At 39.5% G+C, this 19,427-nt stretch overlaps 1 protein-coding gene across 1 annotated transcript in view; it reads left to right on the top strand.

Moving 5' to 3' along the window:
- Positions 1-19,427, top strand: part of Dchs2 (dachsous cadherin-related 2) — a 139,679-nt gene that overhangs the window by 98,740 nt on the left and 21,512 nt on the right. The window contains exons 11-14 of the mRNA XM_090356547.1: positions 5,443-5,682; positions 12,686-12,820; positions 13,034-13,243; positions 13,853-14,710. Of these exons, the coding sequence (XP_090212673.1) occupies positions 5,443-5,682; positions 12,686-12,820; positions 13,034-13,243; positions 13,853-14,710 (1,443 nt within the window). The remainder of the gene's footprint in view (positions 1-5,442; positions 5,683-12,685; positions 12,821-13,033; positions 13,244-13,852; positions 14,711-19,427) is intronic.

Below are 19,427 nucleotides of genomic sequence, written 5' to 3' on the forward strand. Positions count from 1 at the left end.
AAATATGTCCTATTTTAGAGGAATCGGGGAATATATGTTTTGTGACCGGTTGGTTGTATTGGAACAATGGGCCCCAAATTCATCTGTGTTGTCACAGGTTACATGATTTCCCTTTGTGGCTGGTGGTGGTGGTGGTGGGACTTGAACTCAGGGTCTGAGCACTGTCCTTGAGCTTTTTCACTCCAGTTAGTGTTCTACCCCTTCGTGCCACATCACCACTTTCAATTTTCTGGTGGTCAACTGGAGATGAGTTTCAGGAACTTTCCTGCCCTGGCTGGCTTCAAACCACAATCCTCAGATCTCAGCCTCCTGAGTAGCTAGAGTTATAGCATGAACCACTGACACCCAAGGGGGTCCTTGCAGTAGGCCACAGTGGCAAAGCTAAATCAAGGTGGGATAAGGACAAATCGACAGCATTATTTTTCCATATATTTTTATTGTAATTAATAGAAGGGTTACATTATATTCAGCAGATAGGAGGTGCATTAATTCACGCACATTGATACCCTTTCTCATGTCTTGGTCCCCATTTCCCTTCCCCCACCAGCGCCCCTCATCTTGTTTTCCTCCCTTCCCTATCCAACTTCAAATAACCAAATATGCATATATACAGTATATCAGATAACAAAGTGAAATACTGTAACAATATGAGATAACCAAGGGACAGCAAAAGAGATGACAGATAACATAGTACATTAAGGACAACGATCACTCATTATATGGCTTTCGTTTCTATATCCTAGAGGTCCTTTCATTTAGCATCATTTTATATGGCCTTATGTATCTAGGTTTTGTTCTGTTGTAAATCTCTGCTAGGAGAGCCCAAGGTTTCTACTGATTATGACGAATGAGGGAAACCATTGAGCCTAAGTTCCTTTGAGTCTGGCTTACTTCACTTAATATGATTTTTTCTAAGTCTTTCCATTTCCTTACAAATGGGGCGATGTCATTCTTTCTGACAGCAGCATAGAATTCCATTGTGTACAAATACCACAACTTGTTGATCCACTCATCAACTGAGGGACATCTGGGTTGGTTCCATATCTTTGCTATGATAAATAGTGCTGCAATGAACATCATTGTGCTAGTGGATTTAGTATGCCCTTGTTTCTGGACGATTGGGTAAATGCCAAGTAGTGGAATTGCTGGGTCAGAGGGGAGCTCTATGTTTAGTCTTTTGAGGAGCTGCCATACTGCTTTCCATAGTGGTTGAATGAGTTTGCACTCCCACCAACAGTGTAGTAGTGATCCCTCCTGGCCACATCCCCTCCAGCATCTGTTGTTATTAGATTTCTTGATCCTGGCCATTCTAACTGGAGTGAGGTGCAATCTTAGAGTTGTTTTGATTTGCATTTCTTTTATGGCCAGAGATTTTGGGCATTTCTTCATGTGTCTATAGGCCATTCTTATTTCTTCTTCAGAGAAGACTCTCTTTAAGTCTTTGGCCCATCTTTTAATGGGATGGTTGTTTCTTTTGGAGTGATTCAATTTTTTGAGCTATTAATATATTTTAGATATGGGGCTTTGTTGTGTGGTTAGTGAAGATCATCTCGCACTCTGTAGGCTTTCTAGTTAATTTGCTAGCTATGTCCTTTGCCATACAGAAGCTCTGCAGTCCCACTTATCCAGACTTGCTCTGATTTTGTTGTGTTTCGTGGTCCTTATTAAGAATGTTTCAACCTGTGCCAAGGAGACCTAGTGTATCCCCTATTCTTTCTTGTAAAGTTTTCAGCGTATCTTCTTTTACCTCCAGGTCTTTGATCCATTTGGAGTTAATCCTGGTGCAGGGTGACGAAGAAGGATCCAGCTTTAGTTTTTCTGCAGGTGCTTAACCAGTTCTGCCAGCACCACTTGTTGGAGAGGCTGTCTTTCTTCCATTCTATTTTTTTTGGCTCCCTTATCAAAGATTAGGTGGCCATGGGTCTGTGGGTTAATATCTGGGTCCTCAATTCTATTTTATTTGTCTTCAGGCCTGTTCTTGTGCCAGTACCAAGATGTTTTGGTCACTATAACTCTGTAATAGTCTAAAGTTTGGTATTGAAATTCCTCCTGCGCTGTTCTTTCTGATAAGAATTGTTTTTGCTATATGGGGTCTTTTATTATTCCATATAAAATTTTGGATTGCCCCTTCTATTTCTTTAATGACATTGGGATATTGATGGGTATTGTGTTTAATTTGTGGATAGCCCTTGGCAGATTGCCATTTTCACAATGTTAACTCTTCCAATCCAGGAGCATGGGAGGTTTCCCCATTTCCTCAGTTTTGCTTTAATTTCCTTTTTCAGGGACCTTTTTTCATCAAAAAGGTCCTTTATATTCTTAGTTAATTCCTAGGTACTTTATTTTCTTTGAGGCTACTGCAAAAGGAGTTGCTTTCCTGATTGTTGCCTCATTCCTCTCACTGTTGGCATAAAGGAAGGCAGTTGATTTTTGAGAGTTAATTTGATACCCTGCTACCTTTTCAAAGTTTTGAATCAGCTCAAGGATCTTGGGAGTGGAGTCTATAGGGTTCTTTAAATACAGAATCATGTCATCTGCAAAGAGGGAAAGTTTCACTTCCTCTTTCCCTATTTTGATCCCCTTTATGCTTGCTTCTTGCCTTATTGCTCTGGTTAGGAATTCTAATACTACGGTAAAGAGGAGTGGAGAGAGTGGGCATCCTTGTCTCATTCCTGATTTTAGAGGGAATGGCTTTAGCTTTTCGCCATTAAGTATAATACTAGCTGTGGGTTTGTGATACACAGCCTTTATTATACTGAGGAATGTTCCATGGATTCCTCGTTTCTCCAGAGCTTTTAGCATAATGGGGTGTTGGATCTTGTCAAATGCCTTTTCTGCATCTATTGAGACAATCATGTGATTTTTGTCCTTGCTCCTGCTGATGTGTTGAATTATATTAATTGATTTACATATGTTGAACCAGCTTTGCCTCCCTGTGATGAATCCTGTTTGATCATAGTGTATACTTTTTTTAATGAGTTGTTGTAGACGGTTGGCCAGTATTTTATTGAGAAGTTTTGCATCAATATTCATCAAAGAAATGGATCTATAGTTCTCTTTCTTTGACGAATGTCTGGTTTGGGGATGAAGGTTATACTGGCTTCATAGAATATGTTTGGTAAAGAGCCTTTGTTTTCAATTTCATTGAAAAGCTTGAAGAGTATTGGTGTGATCTCTGCTTTGAAGACCTTATAGAATTCAGCTGTGAATCCATCTGGCCCTAGGCTTTTCTTGGATGGAAGTCTCTTATTGCCATTTCTGTTTCAGTGCTTGAAATAGGTCTGTTTGGTTGGATTAGGTCTTCTTGGTGTGGGTATGTTAATATTCCAGAGCATTATTTAAGGGGGCTTTAAGGAGACTTCTTGAGGCAGAAACTTTATGTTAAGCAAACAAGTATTTGTTAATATTTGGGGGTAATTCATGTATTTTGATAGTTAAATCTCTCTGATCATTAAGGACCTTGCTTTCACACCAACTTTTGCAGAACACTTTTTAGGTTTTTTTTTCCCCCCCCTGGGAATTGAATGCAGAGATATCATTATCACTTCAGTTGTCTGGCTCTCACCAGGTTTTCCAGATAATCTGTGCAAGAAGTTTTTATGTGACTTGATGAAAGAATACATACAAAATATGAGTCTTGTGAATTTGGAAATGACCGTTCTCCACTTGATTGCCAGAGGATATTGAAATTTTAATGAACTACAGTCTTGTTCTCTGAAAAGTAAAGTCATCCTGATGTGAGCATTTGGAAAAAATTCTCAAATGTCTAACACTTGACTCAGTTGTTAATAAGAACATTATCTGGAATAGAACTGAATGTGGAGGATTTAGGAGCCATGATTATGGCCTGGCTTTATTCTGTTGGAAAATTTCATCAAAATATTCATTAAAGTCTTGTCCATATGGTTCCACTCTGGGCCCAGCATAGCCACTACAAGGCCCCACTGACAGAGAGACAGTCCAGACCCAGGCTGCTGACTTCCATGAGAACCACAACTCTCCAAGGGCCCAGTTGGCTAGCTTTCCTTCCAGTGTTTTCTGAGATGGCTAAGGAAAGTCTAGTTTGGATTGCTAATGACAATGAATATAATTAGAATTGTGTCTCAATAACAACATAGGTACATGAATCCTGATCAGTCACAGTAGCTATTTTAGTTGAGGTATTTTTTCAAAGGCATAAAATAACCATTGCTAGTGACATAGATTTTTCCTTCCCCTTACAAAGCTCTTATAAAGAAGACATGGTGAGTTTTCCAACAGCTAATGGCTGTGAAGGATAAAAGGGTGGTTAATTATTGGAAAAACTGTTTCATAAAATCTGATTTAATAAACCTCTTTAATTATTTGAGGGAAAGTTCTTTGAGAATGAGAGAAGCAACAGTCACCCTCCCCCCAAAAATAAGATCATTGGAATCATATAACTGGGTGGGTGCAAGATTTATATGGGGTAGGTGTCTCAATGGCAGCAGGACAGAACTTATTTCATGTATGAATTTTATTTTCTACATTGTAACATTCCTATTCTTTGTTAATAAAGCAAAAGGCAGTTCACTTAGAGTAAGAAGAATAAATAGGGACTCTACAACTATAAATAAGCTCTTTAGCAAAAATCAACTGTTTTGCTGGACACTGGTGGCTCATACCTGCAATCCCAGCTATTCAAGAGTCTGAGACACAGAAGATGGTGGTTCCAGGCCAGCCCAGGCAGAAAAGTCTGTGAGATCCCATCTCCAATAACTAGTGTAAAGCTAGATTGAAGGCATGACCCAAGTGGTAGAATGTCAGCTGAGCAAGCAAGCTGGGTGTAAGACTAATTTAGTAATTTCAAAATATGTCACATGACCTTTACATAGACATAGAATATCTATGTAGGGATATATATACACACATATAAATGCATATTTAGTATAAGGAAAACGTGGGGCAGACCATTTCAAAGGAGAGTTCTCATTAGGCAATAGTATTGGACCCATTTGCTTTATAATTTAAATTGACTTTTCTGACTAAGATTGTTAACTTTCTTTTGTGTCCATGCTATATACCTAGAGCACTCATGGGTAGTGCTCTACCACTGAGTCAATCCCTTTCTCAGGTTTTTTTTTTTTTTTTTTTTTTTTTTTTGCTAATTGAGGTTAAAAGTCTCTCAAATTTGTCTTCCTGGGTTGCTTTCAAACCTCAGTTCTTAGATCCCAGCCTCCTGAGTCACTAGAATTTATAGGTGTTAGCCACTGGCATCTGACTGAGAGTGTTCTTTTTTTTTTCTATAGATAGCATATAAATTTAAATTTAATTCATCATGTCATTCTTATTTGATGATTCACTCTTTGACAAAGAAAATATCTAAGGTTTGAACAAGTTCAAGTAAGTTAGACATAGATTAGACCAAACCCAACTAACCTAAAAGATATTTATAACGAATCCATCTCTTGTTTCTCAAAACAGGACTATTAACTACAGCTCGCCCTTTGGATTATGAAATCAGAACTCAGTACATTCTGACCATTGTGGCCCAGGATGGAGGCAACCCAGCGCTGTCCTCTTCCCAAATGGTGACTGTGACTGTCCTTGATGTGAATGATCAGGTCCCGCTGTTCATGCAGCCACTGTATGAAGCTTCTGTTCAAGAAAACCAAAGTCCAGGAACGTTTGTCACAAGGGTTGAGGCTGAGGACAGAGATTCAGGTAATTAAAAGATATGGAAGCTGGGTAATTACTGAGGAAAAAAAAAACTCTACTCCTGTTTATAATCAATATAATACGAACAAACAGTTGCTACTTATTTCGCATTTCCAGTATTTCACACACATGGCCCAAACACATGACAGCGCATGCTTTTATTTAACACTGTTGATTTTTGTTATTAGTTAGGTTTAAAAGGCAGGGCCTAATTAATAATGTACTGATTTAACCATGGTAGTGGACAGAAGCTTGGAATCCTCCGTGCACTGTAGCATGTAAAGAGCTACACTGAGAACCACAAGGCCAGAGGTGTACCATCAAGAATGGATGAGTTACGCTGCTGGTGTCAAACTTCTTGGGTTCGAATCCTAGAACTCCTCCTTAAGCTGTGTAACCTCGAACAGATTACCAATCCTCTCTGTACCTCTGCTTATATGTGAAATATAGATAGCAACAGTGTTTAATTTGTCATTTTGTTAGGAGAATGAATGAACTATTACATGGAAAGAGCATATACTGGTATCGGATACAATTGTCCTTCATGACGATTGTAGCTATTATTTTTTATTTTTTGGAATTTCTTTTTTATCATTTTATTATTTTTTATTTTATTGTCGGGATAATGTATAGAGGAGTTACAGTTACATTCGCCAGGCAGTAAGTGCATTACTTCTCTCACATTGATACCCTTCTCATGTGTTTGTACCATCCTTCTCCTGGAGCCACAGCGCCACTTCTCCAGGTATTATAATTTCTGTTAACCCCTGAATACAGATAACAACTGTGGAGTGAACGCTTACCCTGGTTAGGATTTTATAAATTTTGTAGACTTATTTCTTTTATATCTTCCTAACTCCTTTTGCATTTAAGTTTCAGTAACATTAGTAATATTCTGTTTTCATTTTAAGCTAAATAATGGTAAAAAAAAAAACCATTATGGTGTAATGTTTTCTGTGCTAATAGAAATTTGAGTTTTCCAATTGGAAATAGCTTAATAAGCCAGTGATTTTTAAATTTACGTTTTCCTATAGCAACTAACACTGTATTTTAGAATATCATTTTGTTCTATTCTTGTAAAAATTGAAACAGATACTTTTATAGCAATAATAATAACACTATCCCCTTTAGATTGTTAACAAAAAAAGTAACAGATTTCCTTGAGTTTCCATACTAAATTTTATACCACCTTACCTTTCTGATAAGAACATCATTTTAATAAAGTGCATTTGACATGAATTTGTATGATACTGTTTTGAAGATTAGCCTAGCTTTTCCTCTTTTGGCCAGACAGCGGCAGTATAATCAAAGAGTTTTTCTTCCTTTCCCAAAGAAAAAGATACAGCTGGAGTCTGCGAACACTGTTTCTTCACTCCAGTCTGTTCTTAGAGAATTTGTTTAGCACATTTCTGCCAGTATTCGTTGTCAGAGCATTGGAATCAATGGAGAACATACATAAACTGTGTGTTTCACAATAGTTCCAGTTTAGTAAAGTTCTGTTTGGAACTTTATTTGTAGCAATGCGTGCTGTCAAGGGCAACTTTATCACTTTTACTTTTTATTTTCACAATGGAATCCACTTGAACAACTTCTTTAAAGAATTTCTCTCAAATTTTTGCATGTTTTAACTAAAGATGACTACTATAAATAAACTCTTCTGATTTTTACTGTAAAAATGTTTAGCCTTAATGCTATTTTGTTTTGGAATGGGCTGTCTGCAGCTTGTTAATTATAATGAATTGACAGCATGTTATTATACTACAGATGATGATTACAACTCTAAATTAAGATGCAAAATTATTGTTTATATTCCCTTGCTTTAGAGGATCTCTGAAATAAGCTTGATGTCTTGAGTCTCATATACTCTTATTAGCTTTCGACATGGTTTGGGTTTACTGGACATTTTAAGTGTTTTCAGTGAGGCCAGATCTGTTAAGCAGGTGGTTATATAAATACACGTGCTTTTGAATATATTTTCTTGCAGTCTCTTTGTTTTTTCCATAGTAGGTTAAAACAATGAAATAGGATTATGCATGTGAATTAAGTGACGTAGTCAAGATCTTAACATAATTGGCATCTTGTTGGAATTTATGAATGGTTTACTTTATAGTATGTATTTAAAAAAATACTATAGCGTTACTCAATACCAGAGAGCTCAACATATGTTTTCTAACATTCTACAATGCAGTTTTTTTAAATGTAGGCGTGGAGTGTTTGGCATTCAAAACCCATGGGGATATGAACATGAATGTTCATGATGTATGAGTCACACTAATTCTAGCAAGAGTTCCTTCTTGTATTAAAATGGGGGGGAACTACCAGATTTTAACTGAGGTATTAAAAGTGCTCCAGTATTCAGGGTCCCCAACAAAAAGCTCCATTGTGAGTGAGTGAAGATCAGTTCATACACCATCTCTCCCTGGCTCCCTGGAGGAAAGAGCATATAACGACTCACGTGGCTCCACAGTGGTGTATACAAAATATCTTACCAGTATAATGTTATTTAGAAATAGAGAGTTCACTAACAAAATTGTGATTCCTGGCTCCTTAGAAATGTATCCCCTACCTGAATTTCCTGGAAAATCTGGCTTTGTGCTGCTTATATCATGGAATACTCCCAAGCTCTACTTGGAGCCAGTTAAATTAATTAAATTTAAAACATAAGATGCATCTGATTTCAGAACCACAAAATATGGGGAACAATGTCATAGATAAGTGGTCTTTGCCCTTTAGCTTGTGGAATACTTCCATGAGTCTCATGGCTTTAACTGCATGGGGAAAACACACCAAAAGGTACCATTTTGCTCACCCCTCAAGGGAGACATTTTAAAATCTGTATCAAGAGATAGGAAAGGTAAATGTTTCATGCATGGAAATTTTGTAAGAATGCTACATACCCTACTTGGTAAAATCCATTGACTATTTGTGTGCACTTAGTAGGTGCTCATTGAAAAGCCCTCTGATTCTTCACCAGCACCAGATCCCTAGTTTCAGATTACCCCCAAAGCAGGCTGTGTGGGAAGAGCCATCAGATTCAGGTATAAATCAGTCTTACTTTGTGCCCAGTTCTAAGAACTCTTATTTTTTTTTTTTTTTGCCAGTCCTGGGCTTGAGTTCAGGGCCTGAGCACTGTCCTTGGACTTTCTCAAGGCTAGAGCTCTACCACTTGAGCCTCAGCACCACTTCTGGCTTTTTTCTATGTATGTGGTACCGAGGAATCGAACCCGGGTCTTCATGCATGCTAGGCAAGCACTTTAACCTCTAGGCCAAACTCCTGGCCCCTAAGAACTCTTATTTTACGTAAGTCTTACCAGAGGAATTTAGAGGTAGGCCAAACCATGAGCATTTCAAAACTTGAATCCTCCAATTTGAAGTCAAGGAATTTTGCTAGAGAAAGTCACAGTGTTATGCTAATGGAAGCTACCATCTGTTTAGGCTACTAAGTATTTAGTATTCACCACCTGCTGAGTACTTCTGCCAACCTTTAGTACTGTCCTGTTTGCCTGTGGCTGACATTTGATTTTTATTTTAATGTGAATTTCTTCTATAAGTCATTTACAGAAATACTCAAAGAAAAAAATAAAGACCAATCATGATTTCATTCACTCACATAATCCCTGTTAACTCTTTGGTCTATATTCTTACTGCATTAAATGCATTATATTATTATTATGTATTTGTTTATTAATCTGTCTCCCCTCTAGGTTATGAACTCCTGAATTCTCATTTATTTTTATCTCACTTCCTTAGGATAATGCAAGGTTTGATATGAGAGCTCAATAAATAGTTTTGATCAAAGAATTTGAGAGAGCAAAGCATATAAGACATGGTCTGCTTCATTTCCAAGTCATTCACATATGTATTCCTTCCAACATCACCAAGCACAATCCTTTTTGTTTTAGCTTGTCTAAGGGTGTGGGCATTACATAGTTGGTGAATTCTCTGATGAAATGGTCTTATCAAACTTTCATCTGGTAAGAACCTTCTACCCTAGTTAGAACTTTTTAGTAATTCTCCACTAGTTTTTATAAAGGGAGTCGGGGAGCAAAGTTTTGTCTTTTTATGTCAACTCTGGACTTGAACTCAGGTCCTAGATGCTATCCCTGAGCTTTTCTATGCTGAAGGCTAAGGTTCTGCCACTTGAGCCATCGCTGCACTTCTGGCTTTAAAAAAGGAGTTTTTTGGTGGAGTTAATGGTCTCACAGACTTCCCTGCCTGGGCTGGCTTTGAGCTTTGATTCTCAGATATCAACCTTTGGAGTAGCGAGGATTACAGGTGTGAGCCACCCTTACCCAGCTAACTTTGCCTTTTTATTAGCATAGTAGCTGAGCATTTTATGAAGTGAGTCCAGTTTACCTCCATCTTTAACTCCTGTTACTTTCCTATCTTTTCTGTAGGACAGATTTTTTTAATAAATTTTTGTTTCCTAGGAAATTATTTAGGTTCATTTTGGTCTTTCTTTAGTTTCTGTTACTCAGCTTTGACATTGCAGCAAGACTACAACCATGAACTCTATGTGACCGTGTTTCAAAAACTTTACACGAACCAAGAAGGGGCCTGATCTTGTCATTTTCTGGTCTGGCATACATGTCTAACTAAGATATCTAAGAAATTGATTACTTCAGTTCTCATGAGGTCATCAAGGAGAGGGTAAATGAGATATCCTAGTGGATTAATTTTAGGAGTGTACCAGTTTTCTGTGATGAGCCATGAAGAGAAGGGGGAAAATGCTTAAGAATTATAGCTAAAGAAAAATATAATTGAATTGAAAACATTTTGGGACAGACATTAATGGTACTCATAGGAAAATTTCAAGAGAGAGTAGTTTAAGAATTATTTTTGTATTAGGGGTGACAAAACAGAGACAGAGTTAATGACAGATGTGGAAGGCTGCAAGAGTTCTTTCCCAATGCTCCATTTCTTTGAAGTACAAAGGCAGTGACTTGTGAGTGTGAACCATGAGGGGACACTTGAATAGGACAGGGAAAAGTTACCAGATGACAGTGGCATTTCAGCAGTCTCCATCTTGTTGTGACATTCTTTCTCAAGACCTGTCAGACAATTAAGCAGAACAGTGAGATGATTGACACGAACCTGAGCTAAGACTTTGCTGGGCATCCATCTTTGGCATAAAGCCACAGAACCAAAGTAAAGAAGCAAGGTGGCTGAAATGAAAGCCATAGACCTGAACTGGATGGGAAAGAAAGAAACGGAAGAAGGGCCTTGAAGGGCAGCACAAAGAAGTCAGGGGTGCAGGTGGTAAGTCTAGCAGCCGGCGTATGGGTGTGTACACACACAAACACACATGTTGACCCACGCACATTCTTCAGCAGGTGTACATCCTAAGAGATTCACAAAATGTGTTCAGATTCAGGTTTCCAAATGGCCTAGCCAACTGATGGAATTAGACTAAATCTAATTCATTTTTACTTTCCTAATTCTTAAGCGTTATGATGTCATTGTTTTTTTTCACAAGGGTGTGTGAGGAGGAAGAAGTGAGGGTTGAAACCACAGAAATGTGAGAAGAATTATAGGGAGAATTATTTTTATAATGTAATTTCTCACTCTGGATAAGAGACTCAGTACAAAGATAAAAAGAACAACAACAAAAGCAACAGTAAACATTTAAGCAAGCACCTCTGTGAGTTTGCCTCCAGAGGTTGAGAATGAACAGAATCCTATAACTGAGCACAGGTTTCTAAATAGTAGGTGAATCTATAGACATTTATGTCATTAAATTGCAATCAGGAGTGTGAGAAGAAGTAATTAGGACTATGTTGTTGGGTTGCATACTTGTAAGAAAAAATTATGGAAAGGAAAAAATCCCAAGCATTCACTGTGGGGCGGTCTCAGAAGACTTTTGAAAATAATGCATTGCAGCTAAGAGGCCTTTATTTTGCAAGCACAACCGATGAGATGTTTCTTTTACCTTAATTTAAAGGCTGGATAAGAATCTTTTTTGTGTGTGTGTCTGTTTTTTATTAAAGAATTTATTAACATTGATTTTTACATCATATTTCAACTGATGTGTTTAACAAACAAGTATTCAAGAAGGGAATCTCTATATACAATCACTGGCACTTAGATTTTAGAACATAATCAAAATTAGGATGAGGGTTTGTATATCATAGATGCATATTAATCTATGTAATAAAACATTATGGCTACAGAGTCATAAGTTTTTATGTCTCTGTAGTTGTGTTTATATTTCCAGTACCATGTCCATAGCTTTGGGTATGCAAATATTGAGTCCTTGCTCTTGTACTGTTTGGATCTAATAGCCACATATTAAGGATACTATGCGCCTTTTGTTCTTTTTTTTCTTTTTTTTCATATATTTTTATTGTAATTAATAGAAGTGTTACATGATATTTGCCAGATAGAAGGTGCATTAATTCACATACATTGATACCCTTTCACATGTCTTGGTCCCCATTTCCCTCCCCCCACCCCCACCCCTCATCTTGTTTTCCCCCCTTCCCTGACCAATTTCAAATAACCAAATACAAATATATCCGATATATCAGGTAACAAAGTGAGATACTGTAACAATATGAGATAACCAAGGGACAGCAAAAGAGATGAGAGATAACATAGTACCTTAAGGACAACAATCATTCATTATATAGCTTTTGTTTCTATATCCTAGAGGTCCTTTCATTTACCGTCATACTATATGGCCTTTTGTATCAAGGTTTTGTTCTATTGCAAAACAAATCTCTGCTAGGAGAGCCCAGGGTTTCTACTGATTATGACAAATGAGGGAAACCATTGAGCCTAAGTTCCTTTGAGTCTGGCTTACTTCACTTAATATGATTTTTTTTCTAAGTCTTTCCATTTCCTAACAAATGGGGCGATGTCGTTCTGACAGCAGCATAGAATTCCATTGTGTACAAATATGACAAAAGGAACATGTTCAAGGGAAAATGAGTTAAGTATTTGGTCAAATTATCCGAAGAAATCGTTGTCAAATTTCACTTTACCTTTTCTTTCTTTTTTTTTTTTAAAGGAATCAATTCACAACTTCAGTTTGAAATCATGCCAGGTGCTTCCTCTGGGTTTTTCACCATCAATCCTGACAGTGGAGAGGTGATAACAACCACCATACTGGACAGAGAAGTTCAAGATGTTTTCACCCTTCTAGGTAAGGGATTTCTACACCTACACCAGCCTCGAACTCCCTCCCCATAAGCTAAGGAAAACTCAGGCACATCAGTGGTATGAATTTTACCTTTTAGTAGAGTGTCTTTAAATGAACTATTATTGATCCAAGCCACTCCATTAGTTTAATCTAATACTGTTTCCATAATTTCCATGTGAGTTAATGGCCACAACCCATCTTTGTGTCCCACACCAGTGCTCGTGCGGGATAGGGGGGTCCCTGAACTATCCAGTACCACGACAATTCTTTGTACTGTTGAAGATGAAAATGACCACGCCCCGGAATTCATTGTCCCTGACCATGACATTGAGGTTCTGGAAAACCAAGAGCCAGAGGTTGTCTATACTGTTTGGGCCTCTGATAGGGATGCTGGTAATAACGGAACTGTCAGATATCACATAATCCGTAAGTATTTTTTAATTAAGATTCTCTCCAGAGTGTAGACTGAGTTGATGCATAGTATCTGTTGGATATCTGTTTTATTTTCCTATGAAATGTACATGTAGTAAGAGCTGATGGCACCATGGGCTGCCTCTCTACTCCTTCTGAATTCAGACATGCTGAACCACTGACCTCCAAATTGTTTGAGAACCTGGCCTAAAGCTGGGCATAGCGGCACAGGTCTGTAACCTCAGGAAATGGAGGCAGGAGGACTGAATGTCTAGGTCAGCCTGGGCGAAAGTAGTGATGAGCCCCTGCCTCAAAAAGAAAATAAAAACAAAGACTGGGCAGGCTTAGTGGAGAGTCCTTGCCCGGCCCTAAAAATCTAGTCTGATGAACTTTCCTGCCCAGGCTTGCTTCCAACTGTGTGATCCTGAGATCTCATCCTTCTGCAATAAGTAGGACTTCAGGAATGAGCCATTGTGTCTGGTTTAGTAAAGTTTAAATCAATCAGTCAATCTGTCTGTCTGTCTGTCTGTCTATCTACCTACCTACCTACCTACCTATCTAATGTTAGCAAACAGATATCACCTTTGCAATTCAAACAGATTTTTCCATTGCTTTCTGTAACAGATGGGAACACCAATGACTCCTTCGCTATTCATGAAATGTCAGGAGAACTCTCAACCACGCATGCCTTGAACAGGGAACAAATCAGCAATTTTACCCTGTTCATCCTCTGCTCCGACCTGGGGCATCCAGCTCGGAGCTCTGTGCTGCAGTTGCAGGTCAGGGTTTTGGATGCCAATGACAACAGCCCTTCCTTTTCTCATCTGTATTACCAATCTTCTGTGAGAGAAGATGCTCCAATAGGAACTGTGGTTCTGGTTCTGTCAGCCATGGACAGGGATGTGGGCCCAAATGGGCAAATAGAATACTTTCTGCTGGATGAGTCGTCTAGAGCATTCACCATTGATTCTACAGCAGGAATTCTGAGAACCAGCCTCACACTGGACAGGGAAACTACATCTCAGTATACATTTCGGGCTGTGGCCAGAGACTGTAGCATCCTGGGCCCAAGAAGCACCATAGTAACTGTAAACATAGCTGTCACCGATGCAAACGACAATGACCCAGTTTTGGAACAGAACCTTTTTGATATCTTTCTTTCACCCCAGTTCCTAACAAACCAAACAGTGGCTTTTGTGAAAGCCCATGATCCAGATGTGGGGCCCAATGGAACTGTCACTTTCAGTTTTGCTGATTCCCAGTCAATTGTTTCTATTGACACGTATACAGGAGAAATTACACTTCTGCAAAATCTATCTTCAGAATACTTCCCTATCTGGTTACCATTAAGAGTCACCGATCAAGGGGCGCCAGCCAGGGCAACCACAGGCCTCGTGGTCATTCACATGGAAGGAGAAGCTGTGAAGGTTTCCTTCAGCCATCATTTATATAAAGGACTTGTGATGGAAAACTGTGAAGCAGGTGAGTGTCTTCTCAAGTTGTTTGTAGACTGTATCTGTTTTGATCATTGAAATATTCAGTGATACGGATGTTGCTGGAATGCTTTTGAAGATTCTGTGGGAAACTTGTGAGTGGTAGGAGCATGCGGTATTGGCTGCTCACCTCATGGTGGCCAAGAACTAGAAAGTGGAGATGCCAGTGCCCCAGCCTTTCTTCCTGCCATCTATTTTACTCCACTCCCCCTACCTTTTTCCTTTGGGATGGTGCCATCCACATTTGAGGGTCTCTTGCCCTCAGGAATCTCTGAAACACCTTCACAGAGGTACGCACATAGGCGTCTTATTTACCTCTTCCAGCATCTCTCAGTCTAGTCAAGTGCTCGCTTATTCGTGAGTGATTACACCTAGTCAACCCTAGGCAGAGGCGGCAGTCTGCAGCATGGCCAGAGGAGCGATCCATGGAGCCCCCCTGCCCATTCCACTCCTGCTTCTGCCTGCCAAACCCCTTCCCCTTGCTTCCTCCACCCCCAAAGTTGAAGCTAGATTAGAGAGAATTTACCCATCTTGTTGAGTCCAGCCTAAAGCTAAGGGAAGAGCTGGGCCCTGGTAGCTCACGTCTATAATCTTAGCTACTCAGAACACTGAGATCTGAGAATCATGGTTAGAAACTAGTGGGGACAGGAGAGTCCATGAGACTTACCTCCAATTAACCACCAAAAATCTGGATGTGGTGCTGTGGCGGAGGTGGTAGAGTGCTCGCTTTGAATTCAAGTCAAAACAAAGCAAAAGCTAAAGAGAAATCTCCCGGAGGCCCACAGTGTCCAAATCTATGAAAAAGTGTAAAGGAACTTTCTAGAAGCCAGCTTTGGTTTCTCTTATTTTCCTTCGGATACAGGGTATCCTCTAATGAGGATGAACCAACGGCCATCTGTTTGCCTAGGCTGTTCATAAACTCATACATTTCTGTGAATTATATTCTGGAAAATTCGGAATGATACATTGTGTTTGTACCCTGATTTGAAGTAAACACTCTAACTTGGTCAAACTTGAAATAATATTAAAGCATGATGACACATGGGGGCACTCTAACTAGTAATATATATTTAATATTGTCAAAGAAATTACTGAGGTCTTGGAATTTGGGAGGGGAAAAAACAACCTTTCTCTCAACCCTTTGGCAGTTGATCCAGAGAATTCTGTCTGCTACTGTCTGTGCTCAGGGCCATATGTCAGAGTGAAAACTGTGACTGGGTCATGGAGCCCACTGGGAGAGATCTGTGTGGCTCCACAGCACAGCATGGCATGGACAGCTTCTCCTCTTCCCCTTAAGTGGAGACAAGAAGAGCCTGTCCCTCACTGCTGGTGGCTCACACCTGTAATCCTAGGAACTCAGGAGGCTGGGCTCTGAAGACCACGGTTGAATGCCAGCTTGGGCAAAAAAGTCAGTGGGATGAATATCTCTAATTAAGCTGAAATATAGCTGTTCCTCAAGTGATAGAGCATCGAGTCCATCCTTGAGTAAAAAAGCTAAGGGAACAGTGCGCAGGCCTTGAGTTTGAGCCCCATACTTTACACACACATGCCACGCCACACAAACCACACACGAAACTTGTCCCTGGGGTACTGTTAAGGATTAAATTGAGTTGTAAAGGATTCTTACTCATCACCTGGATTAATATTATTGCTATTTTTCTTCATCTCAAATCCTTACTTGCAGTTTATAAAGTTAACTGGGCCATAAAGTCTCAACAAAGCAAAGTAGTAATCATATAACAATTGTATGATCATGGCAAAATGTGGTTTTAAAGCCTTATCCATTTTACTTTCTCTCTAAAACCAGGTAAGTGTTAAACTTTCCAAGGAGAAAGATTTTTCTGTGGATGGTATTATGACATTGATTCTGAAATATAGCCCAACATATAAATTCCCCCCCCCCTCTTTCTCTCTCTCTCCTGGTCATGTGGCTTGAACTGAGGACTAGGTTTTTATTCCTGGGCTTCTTTTGCTCAAGGTTAGCACTCTACCACTTGATTCAGAATGCATGCCACTTCTGGCCTTTTAGTAGTTTATTGGAGATAAGCGTCTCAGATTTTCCAGCCTGAGCTGACTTTCAACCACAGTCCTTAGATCTCAGCTTCCTGAGTAGCTAGGATTACAGGTGTGAGCCACTGGCACGTGGCTCCACATATAAATTCTTATAAGAGGGAGAAGAAGGAAGTAAATGCTACTTGTCCTTCCCCAGTCATGACTTACGTGCAGTCTCACATTTGGGATGATGTTCACTGGAATTCATACCATCTAGGGAACCGTTGATAACACGAGATTTCATGACCTGTCTTCTCATTCAAAAGTAACTGCAGGATGGAAGCTGAGCTTGAGGGAAGGCTGGGTTTTCTGCCTGAGGCAGGTTTTATCTTTGAATTCATCCCAGTTACAAATCTAAGCTTCAGACAAACACCTCTGTTTTATGAAAATAGCAAGGGGCTCCTCTCCCAGGATGTTAAGGGACAGGTACTTGCTAGCTGTTATGAGAGGGACTAGAAAGTATGCCTATACCATGATGCCTTCACATTTGTTTGTTGAAGTAGGATTTCTCTGGGGATTATTATAGTTGTGTTGAAATGACCAGTTTTCTTTTCCTAGAGGGGAAAAAAAAGATGCAGGAAGCATAGCGGTAATCAGAAAGTCGCTGGCTAATCCTAAGCAGCCAGGAGCAGGAGTTGAGTCGCGTGGACTGTCCCCAGCCAGGCAGCCCGTTTTTTGGAGCAGAGCTTTCCCAGCACTCACCTCCAGGCTGGGCTTCAGGGACTGTCTGAGCCTCCGTGCTCACCTCCTCCTTCTGATTCTCACGTTCCTCACTGCAGCACCTTGCATCTCTCTAGGCTTCGGTCCTCGGAGCCATTTAGAGTGTCTTCATGGTGACTTTGCAGAACCCTTTGTTCTAAACCATTCTGTTTTGTTGGTAGATGGAATCAGCGTTAATATTTTAAAACTATATTGAGCTAGGTACTGATGGCTCATCCCTATAATCCTAGCTACTCGGGAGGCTGAGATCTGAGGATTGCTGTTCTAAGCCAGCCCTGGGCAGAAAAGTCCCTATGAGACTCTCATCTCCAATAATCACTGGAAAACTTGAAGTGGAGCTGTGGCTCAAAGTGGCAGAGCTTTAGCCCTGAACAAAGAGCTCAGGAACAGCAACCTGCCAAAACCAAAACATTATATTGACTGACACACACACACACTCTCTCTCTCTCTCTCTCTCTCTCTCTCTCTCTCTCTCTCTCTCTCTCTCTCTCTCTCTCCCCCCCCCCCACTGCCTCCTCCCCTCCCTCCCCCAGCCTTTCTGTGTATGTGGTATCAAGGAATTGAACCCGGGTCTTTGTGCTTTGTGTTAGGCAAGCACTCTACCACTAGGTCAAACTCCCGGCCCTATACTCTCTTTTTAAAAAAGAGTTTGAGATGGATTGGTGTTCATTAGATGCTTATTATAATTACCCAGTGAAGGCATTGTTGGTCCTGTTGGGGTTTTTTGTGAGGGGGGAGGTTAACTACTATTCAATTTCTTTTAGTGTAAGTCTGTTCAAATTTTCTTTTTCTTTATGATTTATTCTTAGTAGGTATGTATTTCTAAAAATTATATATATATCATTTCATGTATAATATCTTTTTTAGTGTATTTATTCATCTGTCATAAATAAGTAATACTGTCTCCTCTTTTACTTGATTTTTGTTGAGTTTTTTATTTCTTTAGTCTAGTGAGAGTTTTCCAATTTTACTACTCTAAAAATATTTTAAAAAAATCTTAGTTCACTGTCTTTTCTATTGTTCTTATTTGATCTATTTAGTTTTTTACTCTTGTTTTTATATTTACTCCTTTCTACTCTAATGTTGATTGAGTTTGCTCTTTTTGTAGATCCTGTAGTGTAATAATATGTTGATTTGAGACCTCTCTTTCTCTCACCCTCCCCTCCCCTTCTCTGTCTTTCTTTCCCTCCCCTCCCACTCCTCTCCCCTCCCTTCTCTTCCTGTCCCTTTCCTTTCTAATGCTTGAACTCTGGGGCTTGAACTCAGGGCCTCAGAGCTGTCCCTGAGCTTTTATGTTCAAGGCTGGTATTTTACCACTGGAGCCATAGCTTTCACTTCCAGCTTTTTGGTGGTTAAGTGGAGATAAGAGTTTCACAAACTTTCCTGTCCTAGCTGGCTTTGAACTGTGGTCCTCAGATCTCAGCCTTCTGGTAGCTAGGATTATGGGCATCTGGCTATTTCATTGTTAACATAATTTTTCCTTTGTCCTTGCTTTTGCTGTATCCCATAATGGTCATGATGTAGACCTTTTGTTTTTTATCTCTAGATATTTTCTTTCTAGTTTCTTTGTTTACTTACTTTGTTGATGCATTGGTTGTTCACATATTTGGGGATTTTCCAGTTTTCCTTTTCCTAATTATTTCAAGTTTCATTCTATTGTGGTTGGAAAAGATATTTGGTCTGATTTCAATCTTGCTAAATTTATTAGCACTTGGTTTGTGACCCAGCGTGTGAGCTGTCCTAGAGGAAGTTTTGTGTGTCCTTGAGGCTAAGTGCATTCTGACGTTCGTTAGCTGACATCTATTCCATGCATCTGGTGTATATCCAGGGATATCCAGGTTCAGTCAAGTCCTCTGTTCTCTATGTTATCTTCTGTCTGGTTGACCTTTCAGTTATTTGTCACTGTTTGCTTATTTTTGGGTGTTTTACTGCTA

Source organism: Megascapheus bottae, chromosome 23, assembly GCF_031878675.1.
Source record: "Megascapheus bottae isolate mThoBot1 chromosome 23, mThoBot2.hap1, whole genome shotgun sequence".
Taxonomy (NCBI): domain Eukaryota; kingdom Metazoa; phylum Chordata; class Mammalia; order Rodentia; family Geomyidae; genus Megascapheus; species Megascapheus bottae.